This window comes from Corvus cornix, chromosome 1A, assembly GCF_000738735.6.
Source record: "Corvus cornix cornix isolate S_Up_H32 chromosome 1A, ASM73873v5, whole genome shotgun sequence".
NCBI lineage: Eukaryota > Metazoa > Chordata > Aves > Passeriformes > Corvidae > Corvus > Corvus cornix.
This window is the reverse complement of record NC_047057.1, coordinates 33,634,176-33,650,732: the sequence shown is the minus strand read 5'-3', so window position 1 is coordinate 33,650,732 and position 16,557 is coordinate 33,634,176. Positions and strand designations below refer to the sequence as shown.

At 40.0% G+C, this 16,557-nt stretch overlaps 1 protein-coding gene across 13 annotated transcripts in view; it reads left to right on the top strand.

Annotated features, from left to right (window-relative positions):
- The window catches only part of GRIP1 (glutamate receptor interacting protein 1), a 323,666-nt gene that overhangs the window by 238,343 nt on the left and 68,766 nt on the right, over positions 1-16,557 (top strand). For 12 of the 13 annotated variants that reach the window (XM_039570238.1, XM_039570235.1, XM_039570240.1 and 9 more), the window contains 5 exons: positions 1,983-2,118; positions 3,071-3,216; positions 6,736-6,819; positions 7,668-7,743; positions 9,092-9,237. In XM_039570238.1, coding sequence (XP_039426172.1) covers positions 1,983-2,118; positions 3,071-3,216; positions 6,736-6,819; positions 7,668-7,743; positions 9,092-9,237 — 588 coding nt within the window. Of the gene's footprint in view, positions 1-139; positions 219-1,982; positions 2,119-3,070; positions 3,217-6,735; positions 6,820-7,667; positions 7,744-9,091; positions 9,238-16,557 lie in introns of those variants that run through there. The other variant, XM_019279843.3, reaches the window with a different exon arrangement.

Here is a 16,557-nt window from a genome sequence, read left to right as displayed (position 1 = left end):
ATGGTTGAGTAAACCCTGAATAAACATGTGTCACACACTGGCAGAGCACCTGAGGTTGCATCCTGGGTGCAAAAGTACAGTATTTTTAGTTGCAGTAAGTACCATGGCTAACTCTTGTATTCATTATGAATACTTACAGGTTTTTATAAAACTGAAAGCAGCATTTTGGTCCACAGCATCTCTACAGCTATGCACCATGTCTACATGTTCAGAAGCAGGTAATCACATCTGTTCTTTCTGAACTGTCAAAAAGGCCAGATGTGAGCAAACATTATGGAAGCTCAGCAGCTTCCAGATGGTACCAAATGGTGGTTTTGGTGTCAGCCAAGTTGGAGAATGCACCGGTTAGCTATGCTATTGTCTGCTTCTGACAACCTGTGCTGCTGAATGCATTGCAGAATTTTGTTGTAGCAGAAGCTTTATAAGCATAGAAGAATTCTTGTCCAGGCATATAAGTCATGCTATATAATGGTAAAAATGTGAATAACTGAAGTGAGGTTGTCATCAGCTAGAATAGATAGAAGAGCCCGTCAGCCACCTTGGAAAGAGCACAGGAGCAGAGGATGATGCCACCTCAGAAAAAGATTCCTATTAGAAGTACTACCAGCGATTGCAGGCCTGTGCACCAGGACTGGAGTCTCTTCTGAGTGATTTCCTCTGTCTGCCACCATTTCCTCAAATACAGAGGTAGTGGTGGTGGCTTGGCAATTCTTGGCAGTTCAGGGCAGCAGTTCTTCATCATAAGGTGAAATGTATTAAATCATCTCCTCAGTCATGTGGAATGACCTTGATAGAGTCTTGTTGCTTTTTATATAGTGCTACCTCTACACTTACTGGTGAACATTTGAATATATACAAGGACCTTGCTTGGTTTTTGGGTGGCTTTTCATCTTTACATCTCATGCTGCAACAGCAAACTTGCTAGTGCAGTGCAGACATACTGTTTGTTTGCAGTGCATATATGATGTTTGTATCTGATCAATTCACCTAAAAGCTGCACATTAGTACTGAAAAGGATGGTCCTGAGATGGATGATCCTTCCAGGATTTTAGTGGATATTTAGGATTTCATGTATCTTTCCAGAATACCTGGGCAGCTGGTGGTTTTACTAGATCTTCCCTGACTGGAAACAGTGGACATGTGGCTTTCCAGAGAGTTGCAGTCCTGCTGAAACTATGCATACGTAGATTACCTTGTCCACCCATGTGCAATAAGGATATCTCTTTCTGAAAGTTTCAGGCTTTTTGTTGCATGTGACCTGCCTTTGTTGAGGTCTGTGGAATTAACTTACCATTTTCCAAGAATGGCGAAACTGCAGAAGAGAGGGTGTTTTAGTATGTGAGGGAAATTTTATTAACACTTAATGACTATGAAAGCCCTGCACTTACTTTATACCTGTTCCACAGAGATTGCAGAGAGTTGCAGTGGAACTATATTTATGTAAGAATAAGGAATAAAACTGTTAAGATCTGATGTATCTCTGTCTGCATTCTTGTTATGTTCAATTGTTTCTATTAACACTGACTTCTGATAGTGGCCTCAAAGTGAGTCTGAACCTAAAATTATAGTTTTGTTCTATCATTGTGTGTTTTAGCCTTCTATTTAATCAGTTGAACTGCATTATAAAACACAGAGGTCAGAGGGAGAGAGCAGAAAATGAGAAAAGACAGCTTTTTTAAAATGTGAAACAAGTACCTTTAGTTATAAGTGTTCCCAGACTTCATATTTATGGGCTCTGTATAGTATACTAGCACATTGGTGTAGTTTTTAATAACCTTTTACAGAACATATGGCTCAAGATTTATCTATATGCAGAGCCTTGTGGACAGAACTTGTGAATTGCAACATAAAAAACCTCCAGATGTACATGTTATTTCTTATTAACACAAAGTGATTTTCTTGGGAAAAAGGTTATATACTAGAAAGGCAACATCTGTGTTACTACTTAAATTTTAATAATGTGAATAATTTTCTTTCAACAGAGGAATTCAAGGGCTCAACAATAGTTGAATTAATGAAAAAAGAAGGCACCACCCTAGGGCTCACAGTATCGGGTGGTATCGACAAGGATGGGAAACCAAGAGTATCTAACCTTCGTCAAGGAGGAATCGCTGCTAGGTAACCACATCTCAAGCTACAAAATGCATTATACGATGTGATTGTTTCAGAAATATGTGCTGCATCAGAAAGGTCACCTAAAAAATATGTGACTGATGCATCTATAATGGCAGCCTGTCACACTGGAGAACCTCAGAGGGAAATGGCAACAGCTGGTCCTTCTTTTTGCTCAAGGCTACTTTGATAAAAACTAGAAATACCAGTGAGATCTTTGAAAGTTGTCATAATCCTCATGAGATTTTTTCTAAATTTTGTATGTTTTATTTCTCTATTTTTTTATCTTTGAACAAAAACTTGAGTGAAGTAGCATAACATACTGAGGGGAAAAAAACCAAAATGGAAAAACAAATGAGAGTGCTGCCATAATTTAATTTTTTTTTAACTCTTCATTAGATAGCTCTGAGATTAAAAAGACTCTAAAGTCATAGGTACCTTGCTTACTACTATAGTGGAAAGAAAAAAAGCTGTTAATCATGAGTGAGACAAGTCAAAAGATGAGGGTTGAGATAAATCATCCCAAGTAACTGAGCAGAACTTAGGCTTTTGGGCTGCGGCCCATCTCCTGTTGATGTTATGTTAGCTGTGGATGCAACCAATGTCCAAAAAAAAAAAAAAATTGGTTTTGGACATTTCCCAAAGAGAGAGACAAGGATGGGGCCATGAAGAAGATGACTTCCCAGATCCTATGCCCAAACCAGTCAAATCATCCAACTCATTTATTGTGCAGCTGGTTTTGTACCTCAGAAATGAATAATGCAACAATGTTTTTTAATATTTAACAAGCTAGAGTAGATTTAGATCTTAAAATGCCACTTTCTGTTAGAAATATGAACTCGTTTTAATCTAGATTAATGGAAAAAATATTTCTTACAATCACTAAGCAGTAGTTTAAAGGATTTAGGTTGGTCCAGCAGATCTGTCTTTCACAAAAGGAATATATACTTTTCCTTAGGAGTGACCAGCTGGATGTAGGGGACTACATCAAATCTGTGAATGGAATCAACCTGACCAAATTTCGCCATGATGAGATCATCAGCCTGCTCAAGAATGTTGGTGAAAGGGTTGTGTTAGAAGTGGAGTATGAGCTGCCTCCAGTCTGTAAGTAATTTCAGAGCAAACTGAAAACCTATGCAGAATAGCAGACGTAGTCAGCAGTGAGATGGGCATGGTTGGTGATAGTCATTTTGGTAGTGGTTGTTTTTTAATTTTCTATTTTTAATTTTGTTTTTTCCTGTGGCTTATCACAGAGCATTGAAGCAGTGCAAAAGAACTGGCACTACAGAGGGATGCTCTCAGATGTTTTAGAAGCAGAATCCCACCAACAACAGAGCAGAGTTATCAATCTCCACTTTTTGTTGGTTTGTGGTTTTCTGCGGGTGAGGGTTGTTTTTTGTTTGGTTGGTTTGGGTTGTTTGGTTGGGTTTTGTTTTGGGGATTTTTGTTTGCTTCTTTGCACTTTTGAATACTGGAAATTAGATTAAGTAGATTCCAGGGCAAGCAAATCTTTCTCTTTACCAAAAGATCTTCTGAGATGAGACCAGTGAGTATTTGCTAGTCCTGCCTCTGCTTTTTCCTTCTTTCTCTCCACTTGCAACACCATCCCTCTCTCCCAGGCGAACATCCTTTGGGACTTCTCCAGTCTTTTCTGACACGACTTTCAGGCAAAATTTCATTTCTAGAGCAAAAGACACAGTGGGGTAGGCCATGAGGATACATGAACTTGCAAGAATTGTGTGACCGAAACAAGGACTTCTCACTGAGCAGGATTTTCTTCAAAATACGAGTTTATGCTCACATCAAAGTTACAGAGTGCGACTGAATGTTTCCCTTGCCTCTCCTTTGCTCTGTCTGTGCTTGTGTCTGTAACAGTGTGTCTGTAGGAGAAGATCAGTGTGAATCAAGTCTATCAGGTATGAAGTGGAAGCCAGAGGAACAGTGAGTTGGAAACCTGGGACCTAAAGTGAAGGAGTGTCAGGTGTCTGACTGGCACCGAGGGGCTGCACCAGGCACACCCTTGAAAGAGTGTGTGTTCATTCATACCGCTCACTGGAGGGCAGAAGATGTGCTTTTCTGGTGTTTGGCCAGAAAAATCTCAGGTGCCAACTGGGAAGCTCTTGTCTCCTTAAAGTTTCCGTGCAATAGAATCCAAAAAAATCCATCACTGTCCTTGGTGCTCAGAAGCTGATGAACTTCCCCACTGCTTTCTACCAGCTGGGGGTTAGTCTAGTTACATATTTGGTTGTTTTTAGGACCTCCTGACAAGCATGTTGAAAATTTTTGAGTGTCCTGTGTCTACTAGCGTTTGCATGTGCTGAAGGAACTTCATATTCTGAAGCACAGTATCTGAATTAATCAGCTGAGTTCAGCATTACTTTGCTGCGGATGTAATTGTTTTACCAGCATTATTTGTTTTGCATTTATTCAACTGGGCTTTCTTTTGTTTTCATCCTCTTTTAGCATATGTGCCACTCTTGTCCACTGAGACTGGATTTTCACGTGCTAAATTACAGCAGCATTTGTAACTTTTTCTTTAAGTCCTTGGAATTTCCAGCCTCTTCATACAAGCATAGATAATAAAGTTGGAGATAATTAGCAGTCTAGTTGTTTCCATGAACTACCAGTGAGCAAGCTAAACACACTGCATTTGTCATACACGTAAGTTTTCCAGTAAGTCATGGAGAAATCCTGGCACTTCCTTCCCGGCCCCTTACATAATGAAATTCTGCTGTTGTTCCCGTGCTTGCTCCCTCAGAGAGAGGACTATCATAGTTTCAGAGCTGGGAAATGTCAATTGTTTAATAATGACAGATTCAATTTGGCTGAGCACTGGTAATCCCACTCTGCTTAGTGCTTCCTTCCATGTTTGAAGTGTTCACAGCAGGAGCATCCAGCTGCTATTTTCAGCATGAGCCACCTCAGTGTCTAAAACTAGAAGGTGAGCAGTGCCTGTCTCGTGTCTGCCTTTTGCTGTGGGTAAGGGTTAAGGAGTTCTTTGCCACAGCGGGCTGGGGTGCAAGGACAGCCACCTGAGTGGCTGTTCCCAAGTGGAAGGACGCTGCTGCCATTCCTCACTGCTGAGCTGCTGGTTTCACCTCCCCCCTTAGAGGTTACAGGCCACACCAAACAAATGAGGAAGTGTGGATTCATCATGAGCTACACACAAGGCCACTTTCTGTCAATAGGAATGAAGTCAGCAGTTGTCTTCCCCATAATTCATATTTTTTAGTCAGTAAAATGTTTCTAACTAAAAAGAGAACAACCACATGGACTCAGTAACACAGTTGTCATCTTCAAGCTGTAGCAGGAATTACTACAGCACAGAGCAGTGCTCTGGGGGGCCATCTTTCACCTGTTTTCCTAAGGAAATGAGATTTATGTGGTTTCATTGGGTGGTTCTCCTGGTCCCCTTCAGTAACTTTTTTAATAGGGACTGAAAAACTCCCAAAAAAGTACATTACAGTACATCTCCTAGAAGTAAACACTTGAGTGAGTTGCGAGCAGGGGAGCCCTGAGAGAGAAAGAGAGAGAGGCAGAGAGCGCTGAGGGGGCTCTGCTCTTCCTGGTGCCTTTCATGATTGGCAGCACATGCAGGGTAGCCTGTGGCATCCATTGCCCCCTCTGGGTATCCTGACAGGGAAACTCTGATTATTGCAGGCAGGAACATTAAATGACACATGTTTTCATTAGTTCTGCCGCTCATGGAGCATATATTTTATAGAGCTGGATTGGTTTGGTTTTGATTTTTTTTAAATTTTATGTGTGTTTGTACTGTTTGCAGTATTTGACTGGAAGGTGGGAAGTGTGAGTGTGTGTGATTTTGCACAGAGTCCTTTTCCCATTGGAAAAGAGAGTTCTTAGACCCTGCTGAAGTTTTTCCTGTAAAAGCTAATAGTAGACTGTCTGCTGGCCTCTTAACAGCAGTGATTTCGAATTCTGTAAAGTGGATTACCACACCCAAATGCATTGGTCTGTGCATTAAGCTTCTCACCTCCTACTCCAGCTGTACACCAGTTCTCTAGTACTTCCAGAGAAAATACTGACTCAACTAGAAGCCAAAGAGCTTTTTTACTAACTTGCCAATTTTGAGGGAGCATGCTACATTTTGAAAAAGAAAAAAAAATCCTTATGATAACAAAACGCATTATGCATTTTAATCTAGTAGCCTGAAATCAGAGAAACACCCCAAAAATCTTGATTGTCTTCTCTCTAAGAGACAAAAGTAAATGTATTCATAGCTAAACAAGCTCGATAGGTACTCTTAAGAATTTCATGTCATTTTTGTCTCCCTGTGTATTTCCGTATTTTCTAGCACTCTTCTGTAACTATAAGAAAAGCAAAATTATACCATAATTTAAACAGTAATAGTCAAATTCCTCACCTGTTATATGCATCAATGTCTTTTTTCCAAACCATTGTCACTCTGCAAAATGTCTGGCCCAAAATTCTCTCAAAAAGGGGATGAGTTCTATTTAATTACAGGTCTTCAGTCTGACTGTTCTGTAATTGAGTCTTTCCAATTGTATGACCCAATATCTATCTTAAATTGGAGAAGGTGTAAATCTGTGTGTATAATTAGAAAAACAATAACAGTTAAGGTTTGGATTCTTTTTCTTTTAGCCGTACAAGGATCAGGTCTCATCTTTAGAACTGTGGAAGTTACTTTACATAAAGAGGGGAACACTTTTGGATTTGTAATAAGAGGTGAGTTATTGTTGAATTTGAACTCTGTATTTTCTTATTTAAAAAAAAAAGTGATAAGTTTTTATAGCACTCAGAAATATGTCAAGATTTATGCCTTACAGTTTGTAAAAATCCATGTGTTACATTTTCCATACCCTCATGTATTGCTTTGATGAGCTGCTCTAATTTTTGTTTATGGAAGAACCTTAAATAATCAACTATGCCAAGGAAACATGACAAACTGGTCACGTAAGACCAGATTCTGCTACCACTGAAATCAGCAGAAGGATCATAGCTCTTAAAAAAAAATTTACATATAGTATTTGTATCTATTAGGCATGAAATCTGATTAATCCTGCTGGTAGTCTGAATTGTACAACTAAAACATTCTCACTGACCTGGAGAACAGAAGATGCAGCTATTGATTAATATACCCCAATGATGAATGATTATTTTCTTCAAGGAAAAACCTCTTTTTTATTTAATACTTAAATTTCTTAGTGGCCACTCGTTATTCTGAGTATACATAAGGTATAGATTGTTTTTTTCTCTGTGCTTCAAACATTGCAGAACAATAAGTGTTCACACTGAGATCACATTTTTGGAGTAAAGGTTCTAAGAAAAAATAAACATTTATTAAGAATCCCTCCATAGAAATGTTTTTAAAGATTCATCTATACATAGAGTAAGTTGATTTTATTTAACGTAAAATTCAGTGGAAGGTCATATTAATGGCTTGGCCATTTTTTTTACCTTTTTAGCCCATCTGTAAAGGTGCATGCTGCAAGCTGTAGGCTTGCCTTTTGGAAATGAGCTTTCATAAAAAGCATAAAATGAAGGTGTACTTTCTCTCACTTTTTCCTTTCCAGGTGGAGCACACGATGACAGAAATAAATCTCGTCCTGTTGTAATAACATGTGTCAGACCTGGAGGGCCTGCTGACAGGTACAATTCATCTTTCTCTGGAGTTCATGTAAAAGAGAAATGGAGAAAGGTGAATTATTTGGGACAGAAGTTAAGATTTTGAGTGAAATATATGTACTTAAATACAGTCCTTTGAAATTCATGGGTTTGTCTTTAATTGTTGTAATAAAAGTAACAACTGCAGCAATAGTAATGGGCAACCACAGAGGCTCAGCACGTTATGGTGCGTGTGAACTTCAATTTAGAATCTTGCACCTAAAATAATTGGGATAAATTCCTGCAGTAGGTCAGAGCACATTTTTTTTGCATTCTTCAGACAGCTGATGTAGCTCTTAATTATGCTTTTTATACTCTAACACCACAATCTTTTTCTCTTGGGGTTCAGAGTTATACTGTCACATGTTTGAGTGTTGTATTATATTCTTCTGTTATGATGTTGGTACATATCTGCGTGTGAGGTCACACATAACCTTACCTAGAAAACTTCTGAGTACAGAATCATGTTTTGGCCATATTTGTATATAATACTATTTTGTATTTATATAAAGAAAGACTATTCACTTTATTTTTATGTACAAACTGTATTTTCAAAAATGGCATTTGTGACCTTAAACCATTAGACAAACTGAAAGGGCAGTTTCTTTAAAGCAGATTGATGTCCGTAGCCTATGCTGACATTTTTGACCTTGGAAACATTAACTGAGAAGAAAATGTTTCAAGAGAGCATTTCTTTAGTTCCCTCACTTTCTTCTCTCCCTCATCCCCTGGTTTCCTTGTTTTTCTCCACAGTTCTTGAGCTGACAGTGTTAGTATTTCATTTTCTGTTATAATTCTGAATAGGTTATGAGATATGCCTAGGAGACAGTGTTTTAGATTTAGAGCTGAATTACTTCTAGGTAGGAAGAAAGGAAAAATGGAATTATGCAAGGAAAAGATATTTTTAAAGAAAATCTATAAATGGGCATTCATATTTTGCAATCTGTTTGGGCACCCATGTGTTTGCACCTTATGTTTATTTTTAAGAAAATATTGGAGGAAGATGTGTTTATTATATATGTATGAAAAAAGAGTTGTGTGGATAAGGCAGAAAGAAAGCATATGTTGAGCAGAAGCTATACTTAGTTGCAATTTAGTGTGGCTTGATTATTTCACTGTGTGGTAAGCTGTTTTCCAGTCACTGACTTTCCAATTAAAGCAATTTCCTTTCCACTGCGCCCTCTGATCATTCTCACTGTCAAAGTAAATGTTAAATGTTAAGGAAAGAGGGATGGATGTCAGGGAAGGTGCAAGAGAATCGCTTTGCATAAAAATGATATTATCTCCAATTTATCTTACACTAACAAAGATCATTCCTTTATTCTCCCTTCAGAGAGGGCACAATCAAACCTGGGGACAGGCTGCTGAGTGTTGATGGAATCCGACTGTTGGGAACAACACATGCTGAAGCCATGAGTATTCTCAAACAATGCGGACAGGAGGCGACTCTGCTGGTTGAATATGATGTCTCAGTGATGGGTAGGTTGTGGGATAGGAAGTGGGGCTGTAATACTGGCTGTAATCTGTGTACATTACATCACTGTAATCTGTGATGTTTTGCTGCCTGTTCTTCATGAACGACGTGTTATGCTCCTGGTAGCGCTGCTATTCCCTTCTGCATCGTGTCATTAATCTTGGGTTCATAAGGAGGTGAGCAGTATTTTACTGTAATTTAGCATTCTGACGTTTCGTGGTTCATAGGCTGAAACCATAGTGTGGATTCTAGCAAAGTAACTTTTCCAGTGACTAGTTTATAATAAAGGTTAATGAACTGTAATAATTTCTGTGTCACATGAAAGAGGGGAATACTTGATCTAACAAGAATTCTTTTGCCTTTTGCCAGTGCTGCTAGTTGGACAAGACATAATTAAAAAGTTACAAGACTTCCACATAGAAAAGAATATGGAAGAGAAAATTTGTTACGAAATACAGAGGTGGCAAATCATGGCATGAAAAATGAGCTTACATGTTATACAAACTTTGATTGAATTCACTGAAAATATGGAAGGTTGTTTTGGGAAGTCAAGTAGACCAGATGATTTTTAACAAGAGATTTGAAATTGACTTGTTTCCATTTGTTTTGGAAACTGTCACATCCCCTCAATTTTTTCAAGATACAGAAAATTCATAGCAGCAAGAAATAGAAATACTCACCAGTCAGACTGAAATATTTCTTGTCTGTCTGGGGACTTTTCGCTTCTTTTTCTGCTCAGTTCCACAGTCAGGTTTCTAGCCTAGCAGTAAAGCAGCCTCCTAGGGATTTGTGAAATAGCACTGTCAAAATTCGAAGCCTTGGAAATAATTAATACTGAAAAGAATAATGTCAGATATTTGCTTATTCTGGAACAGCCCTCTTTATTCTTCTCTGAGACACAGATTTATCTTTTTTTATTACAATATATGTCTCTGTTTACTTAACTGTCAAGAATTGAACTGGCAGGTTTGTGTAGTGTCTGGCAGGACTGATGGACAGTTGTGCAGGTTCATGTCCAGAAAGGTGGAGACAGCTCAGATGAGCTCTAGCTTCTGAGGAGAACTAGAATTTAGGTGTTTTCATTTATTTCTTCCTTTTCTTCGAAAGACGATGCGTGACCAAGCCCTGTCTATCATCACAGTTAAAACAATATTCTTTCTACACCACTTTTTCTAAAATGAACCCCTGGCTTTAGACAAAGTTCCCAGCGAACTTTCATTTCAGAGAAAACTCCCATCCCCATTTCCTTGTATACCCCAGGGGGAGAGTCAGCCTCCATTTCACTGAGGATCTGTTAGATTTGCAGGTTTGTGGAAGGAGGAGACCACATGGTGAAAAACTCTGTTGTGTCCTAAATTGCAGCTTGTTCAAGGCAGGAACCTTCTTTTCAGTGTTATCTGGACAGAGCTCAGTTCAGGAGGATACAGAACTTAGCTGCAAATTTCAGGCTTGTAACTGTAAAGGCAGCACCTAGCAATCAGTGTTTTCTCATGTCATTTTCTCTCTGAATAAACTCTCTTTTGTTCTCAGCAACAAATCTGGTTTTATCATTCCTGCCTTCCTGGCAATAAATGTGTTGTCCAATGGAAATTAAAGGAGGTAGAAGAACCTGAGACTTGGGGAGTCAGAAAGAAAGAAGGAAAATGGAATCAAACACTGGGAAAACGTATGGAATGGTGGTACAGCAGAGGCTGCAATAAGAAATAAGGAGGGAAGCAGCAGACTGTCTTTCTAATGCATTGTGATTTTTTTAGATATTACCTAGCCCCCAGTAGGTTTTGATTTTTTTCCAATTTGCATGCCCTGCATAGTATTTTAGCAGTGGTGTGAACAAAAGATTTGGTTGGGAAGCTCTCTTGCTCAGTTAGGTTACAACCATGGTGCAAAGGCTGAAAGTCATTCATCCTAATCCATTGAATCCTGGCCCAGGAAACCTTTGCTGATTTGAATCTTCTCTTAGTTCTGCTCAAGAGCAGGAAAGTCAAAGTTGGGAGTAGTGTGAAAGAGAGAATATGAGCCATGAAGAGAAATTTAAGAAGTATTACTCTTTTTCCCAACTCTTGTGTTACCCATAAACTGTTTGTAATGCTATCTAAGGTTTGATGTGAATTTGAAAATTGGCTAAAACAAAGGAAGAGCATTGGGTAAGGTGACTTATCAATAACTGATGCTTGACAATAGACTAGTAGGTTAGCCTGCTTGGAGGGGGTAGAAACAATCCAAAAGTTACATAGACATCTAGTGTATTCTGTAGGGTCCTCCTAGTATAAGCTTTCAGCAGAATATATTACTCCTAGAGATAAAATTGTAGCATTATTTGCTTTAATACCTTCTCTCCTGTTAGTGGATGGTTATATCCTGTAAAGTAGCATTGTGTGTGGCCAGAACTGGAAAGAGCCATAAAATACATTCTGAAAGCATGAAATTGGAACTTGCTTTGAAATGGTTTTACTAGATGAAGAAAATAATCCTGAACTATTTTTCAGCTACACTCCTGTAGTGTGTAACTGACTTTTCTTACTCCTGTAAGCATAAGCTGTTTCAAAGGTGCTGTGTTTCTCAAAGTTTAGTTCCTTCAGCTGAAGTCTTCAAGAGGTCACTTGGGAAGCTTGTTCATTTTATTGTTTCTGGAACCTAGACAAACTGGAGTAGAAAAAGCATTAAGAGGTTCTGTGCAGGGTAATCAAGTGTGTATATAATGCAGGAGATGTGGCTATTTCTGTTGAACTCTCTGCGGTTACACCTGTGCTTGCTTAAATAGATCCTGAAGACTCCTGCTCAGCTGGGTCCTAGGAAATGAACTTGTCAATTCAGCTTCTTGGAAGAGATTTTTTTTTTTAAAACTCTGCTGAAAATATTTCCAGGTTGGTGTGTGGAGTGTACTGCTGTGTAGTTTCAAAGAGAGTTTGACATAGCAGGAGTTGGAAAATACCAAGATAATCCCTGAAGAAAATTGGAAAACTTAATTTCTGAGAAAGTATTTTATAATGGGATAAAAGTTACATTTGAAGTTGTAGAGGGTGCAGTCTTCCAAATGTCTTTCTGTTTTCCAAAACACATCCCCCAGTCTTGAAGCACTGTGATTGCTTACCTTTCTTGTTGATTTTAGAGGTAACTACATGCATTTTTTAATTTTGTGATGCTTTAATAATGCAGCACTTCGGTGTTTGTGAAAGACATGGGTATGGGGACTCGCTCTACACAAAACTGTATAGAAGTAACATGATCTTTGTGGGCTTTATTACTTTTCTCTGTAATCCTTACACCTGAAGTGTCCAACCTTTCTGGTCATGTGGATCACCTATTTTCATCTAGTGGTAGGAGAGGTCTGAATAGTACAGCTCTCTGTGCCCTATGATTACACCTGTGACCTCATTTTGGGGAAGGGGAGAAGTAGAGGCAAGGTGGTAACTAGCAGTGACTTGCTGCCACTGTCAAGATAAGTTTGCAACCTGAACCATCTCCTGTGGCAGTCAAATAGAAAATACTAATTCCAGGCTATAAATTCAGGTTGGGGAGACTGAAATTCTCGCTGCTAGGCAGTGCTCAGGTGAAGTATCATAATTAACTGCTCACAGCTAGAGTGAGGGTGGGAATTAGAATGCAACACTAATAACAAGCTACAAGCAAACACAGTGACCCTGTCTGAAACAAGAAATAAAAGTTTATCATTACACTGAAGCTGAGGAGATGCAGTTTCTCTTCAGGTTTTCAAAGATCTGCCATGATGCCACTGGGGCTCTGTGTTGTCTCCATAATTGGGGTTGCATCTGCTTGGGTAACCTTCATATTTTCTCTGCAAGGAAGCAATCAGACAAGTTCAAAGGGATTGGCTACCTTGAGTTTAAATTCTGGCCATTTTTATGTAACTAGTTCATAAATGGCTGCTGATGATCTTTTGAGCAACCTACTTTTTAAGTCTTGATGTTCCTGCTGGGGTAGTCTTTGAATCAAAGATAGTGTAGTTAAACAGAACTAACAGCTATTGCCAGAACTTTGGCACAAAAGGTAGCTTTTTTTAGTTGTTTGCACTTGTGAGACACAACGTCTTTCTCTCTTATGTCTTCAATGGGTGTTTGTTAGTTCAAACCCCTCTGTGGTGTTCAGGAGTGAAGGAACATATTGCATGTTCAAATTCCATATGTTTCTCTGGCTTCTTTAACAGTTCTTGCACTTACTTGAGCCAGAATAGATTTGCTAGAATGTGGCACCCTGTAAGTGCTCTCTTTGAAATGGAAACAGCTTGGTTTTTGTTGCAAATCTACCAGAGTCACCCTGACACAGAACCACTCAATTTTAAATAGAGCAACGCCCTCAATTTTCTGAATTCAAATGTTAACACCGGTAGAACTTTTTAGAAAGGGGATTATTGATTCAGACAACCTTATCCAAGGCTTTTACCTCTTTAAGTTCACCCATTAAAATAAGCTAATTCATTAGTTAATTAATGCTGTAATGATCTTATGGAAGTTTGTTTAAAGAAATCTGCTTCACCTTTTAGCAATTCTGCCTGGCAAGAAGAGCACTAGGGAGAGAAAATTTGCACAGTTTAAAGATCAGGTGACATAATCTGTGGTCTAGTGTAGACTTTGAGTAATTTGTGGAAGGTGAGAAATAGAGGAGAAAAAAGAACTTACGGGCTGCCCCTTAAGCTTCATAAAGCAGTATCACTCAAGGGCATTCAGAGCTGTGGAGACTCTCAAAAGCTAGAGGTTTTACAAGCCCAAAGGAACAGGAGCCCCAGAGACTCCAAGGACTGACTTAAGATCTTCATAAGCCTTCTAAGTGTTGCAAGACCTTGAAAGCTGAGTGAAGTCAGGAGCCCTGTAGGATTCCACTCTGCTTTTTTCTTTCTGATTCTTTACAAACTTAAAATTAACATTTCCTTTGTCTCTTACAGGGTTTTGACAGAACAGACAGGTAGCATATTCTAGCATTTGACTGCAACTGCAGGTCTCCTGGCTATCACAGGCCAATAGATTTAGATCCCTTGACGTTCTAAGTATGAATTAGTTGCTTAAAACTTCGAAGAAGTTTTCTTGTCTTATGTTGCTTCAGAGACAGAACAAAAATTCATGTGCATAGCAAAGGTCATAACAGCTGTATTACTTGAAACATTACTTTAAATACATCTACACAAACACATACACAAGTTCTGTTGCAAGACAATGCTGGAAGTCAAAATGTTGAGCGTGCCAGTTGGGAAATGTCAGAAGTGAGACTGTCTGCTCTGCCAGTGTCCAGGTAGGTGTACATGCAGTACATCACAAGACCCACAGGAGAGATAATAACCTTTTTATGCAGCTATTCATTTTGAATTTTATTTCTGTCTCCAGTGTGTGACCACAGGCTTATTGAAGGCACTGCCCAGATCCTTGTCTAAATGCAAAGTTATTAATTTCCTGGTGTTTTTTCCTGAGGCCCTAATCCTGCCACAGTTTGAGTGCTTCAGGCAATATGCAGATCTCAAGGAGAAAACCTCAGTCCCAAGGTCATTGTATTGGATCTTTCTTACAGCAGAAGATGACACAGACATCACTCTAACAGTTATAGAAATATCCACTCACAGATGTGTCACTAGGTAAAACACATGGGATTTTTTTTCTCTCCTGGAGGCTAATGAGTGAGTCATTCACTGAGCAGATACTTAAATCTATGTGCTATGGCACGTTAGTCTCCTCTTACTGTGCAGTTTACTTGTTTATCACACACACTGTGTTCTGCTGTTGGTGCCAGATGCCTGCAGCAGGGACACCAGTAAAAATTGACAGTCAGCCGTGGATATATACAATAAATAAGTTTTCTCTCTGTAGTGCTAGCAAGCTGTGCTGAGGCAGTGGGAGGTGATTCAAGGCAGCCAGCACAGCTTCACCAAAGGGCAAGTCCTGCCTGACCAACCTATTGGGCTTCTATGACGGACTAACTATATCAGTGGACAGAGGAAGGGCTACAGATCTCATCTCTCTGGACTTGTGTAAAACTTTTGGTACAGTCTCCCACAATATCTTTTTCTCTAAACTGGAGAGAGATGGATTCAGTGGGTAGACTTTTGTTAGATGGATAAGGAATTGATTGGACAGTTGCATCTGGAGGGTAGTGGTCAATGGCTCAGAGTCCCAATGGGCACCAGTGATGAGTGGTGTCCCTTAGGTGACCTGTGCTATTTAATGTCTTCATTAATGACACAGACAAAAGGATCGAGTGCACCCTCAGCAAACTGGCCGGTGACCCCGAGCTGAGTGGTGCAGTTGACACACCTGATGGACGGGATGCCATCCAGAGGGACCTGGACAAACTTGAGAAATGTGGGAATCTCATGAGGTTTAACAAGGCCAAGTGCAAGGTGCTGCACCTGGGTCAGGGCAACCCCTGGTATCAACACAGGCTGGGCATGAACAGATCAGAGCAGCCCTGCTGAGAAGGACTCGGGGGTGCTGGTGGAGGAGAGGCTGGACATGACCCAGCCATGGGCACTCACAGCCCACAGAGCCAAACGTGTCCTGGGCTGCATCCAAAGCAGCGTGGGCAGCAGGGCCAGGGAGGGGATTCCACCCCTCTGCTCTGCTGAGACCCCACCTGGAGAGCTGCACCCAGCTCTGGGGTCCCAGCACAGGAAGGGCATCAACCTGCGGGATCAAGTTCAGAGGAGGCCACCAAGATGATTGGAGGGATGGAGCACCTCTCCTGTGATGGAAGGCTGAGAGAGTTGGGTTTGTTCAGCCTGAAAAAGAGAAGAGTTTGGGGTGACCTGCTTGTGGCCTTCCAGTATCTGAAGGGAGCCCACAAGAAAGACAGAGACTTGCTACAAAGGCTTGTAGTGACAGGACAAGGGGGAATGGCTTCAAACTGAAAGAAAGTAGGTTTAGATTAGATATAAGGAAGAAATCCTTCATTGTATGGGTAGTGAGACCCTGGAGCGGGTTGCCCAGAGAAATAATGGCTGCCCCATCCCTGAAAGTGTCCAAGACCAGGCTGGATGGGACTCTGAGTGAGCTGATCTTGTGGAAGATATCCCTGCCCATGGTAGTGGTGTTGGAACTAGATGATCTTTAAAGTCCCTTCCAACCCAAGCCATTCTATGATTGTGTGATTTCAACTAGTGAAAGATACGTATTTTGGGATATGACTTACCCTTGGCATGAGAAGCCTGAGGCTTGTGATTTTTTTCTGCTATCGAGTTTTCTGGCTTTCAGGACTGCTCTTTTACAATAGGAAGAATGGGTTATTCCTTTTAACCCTTTGTCTTTCATGCTGCTTTTAAATATGATGTGCAGACTTCACTTAGTGTCATCGTGAGCCTGTAAGATGGTTGATACCTATCAGTT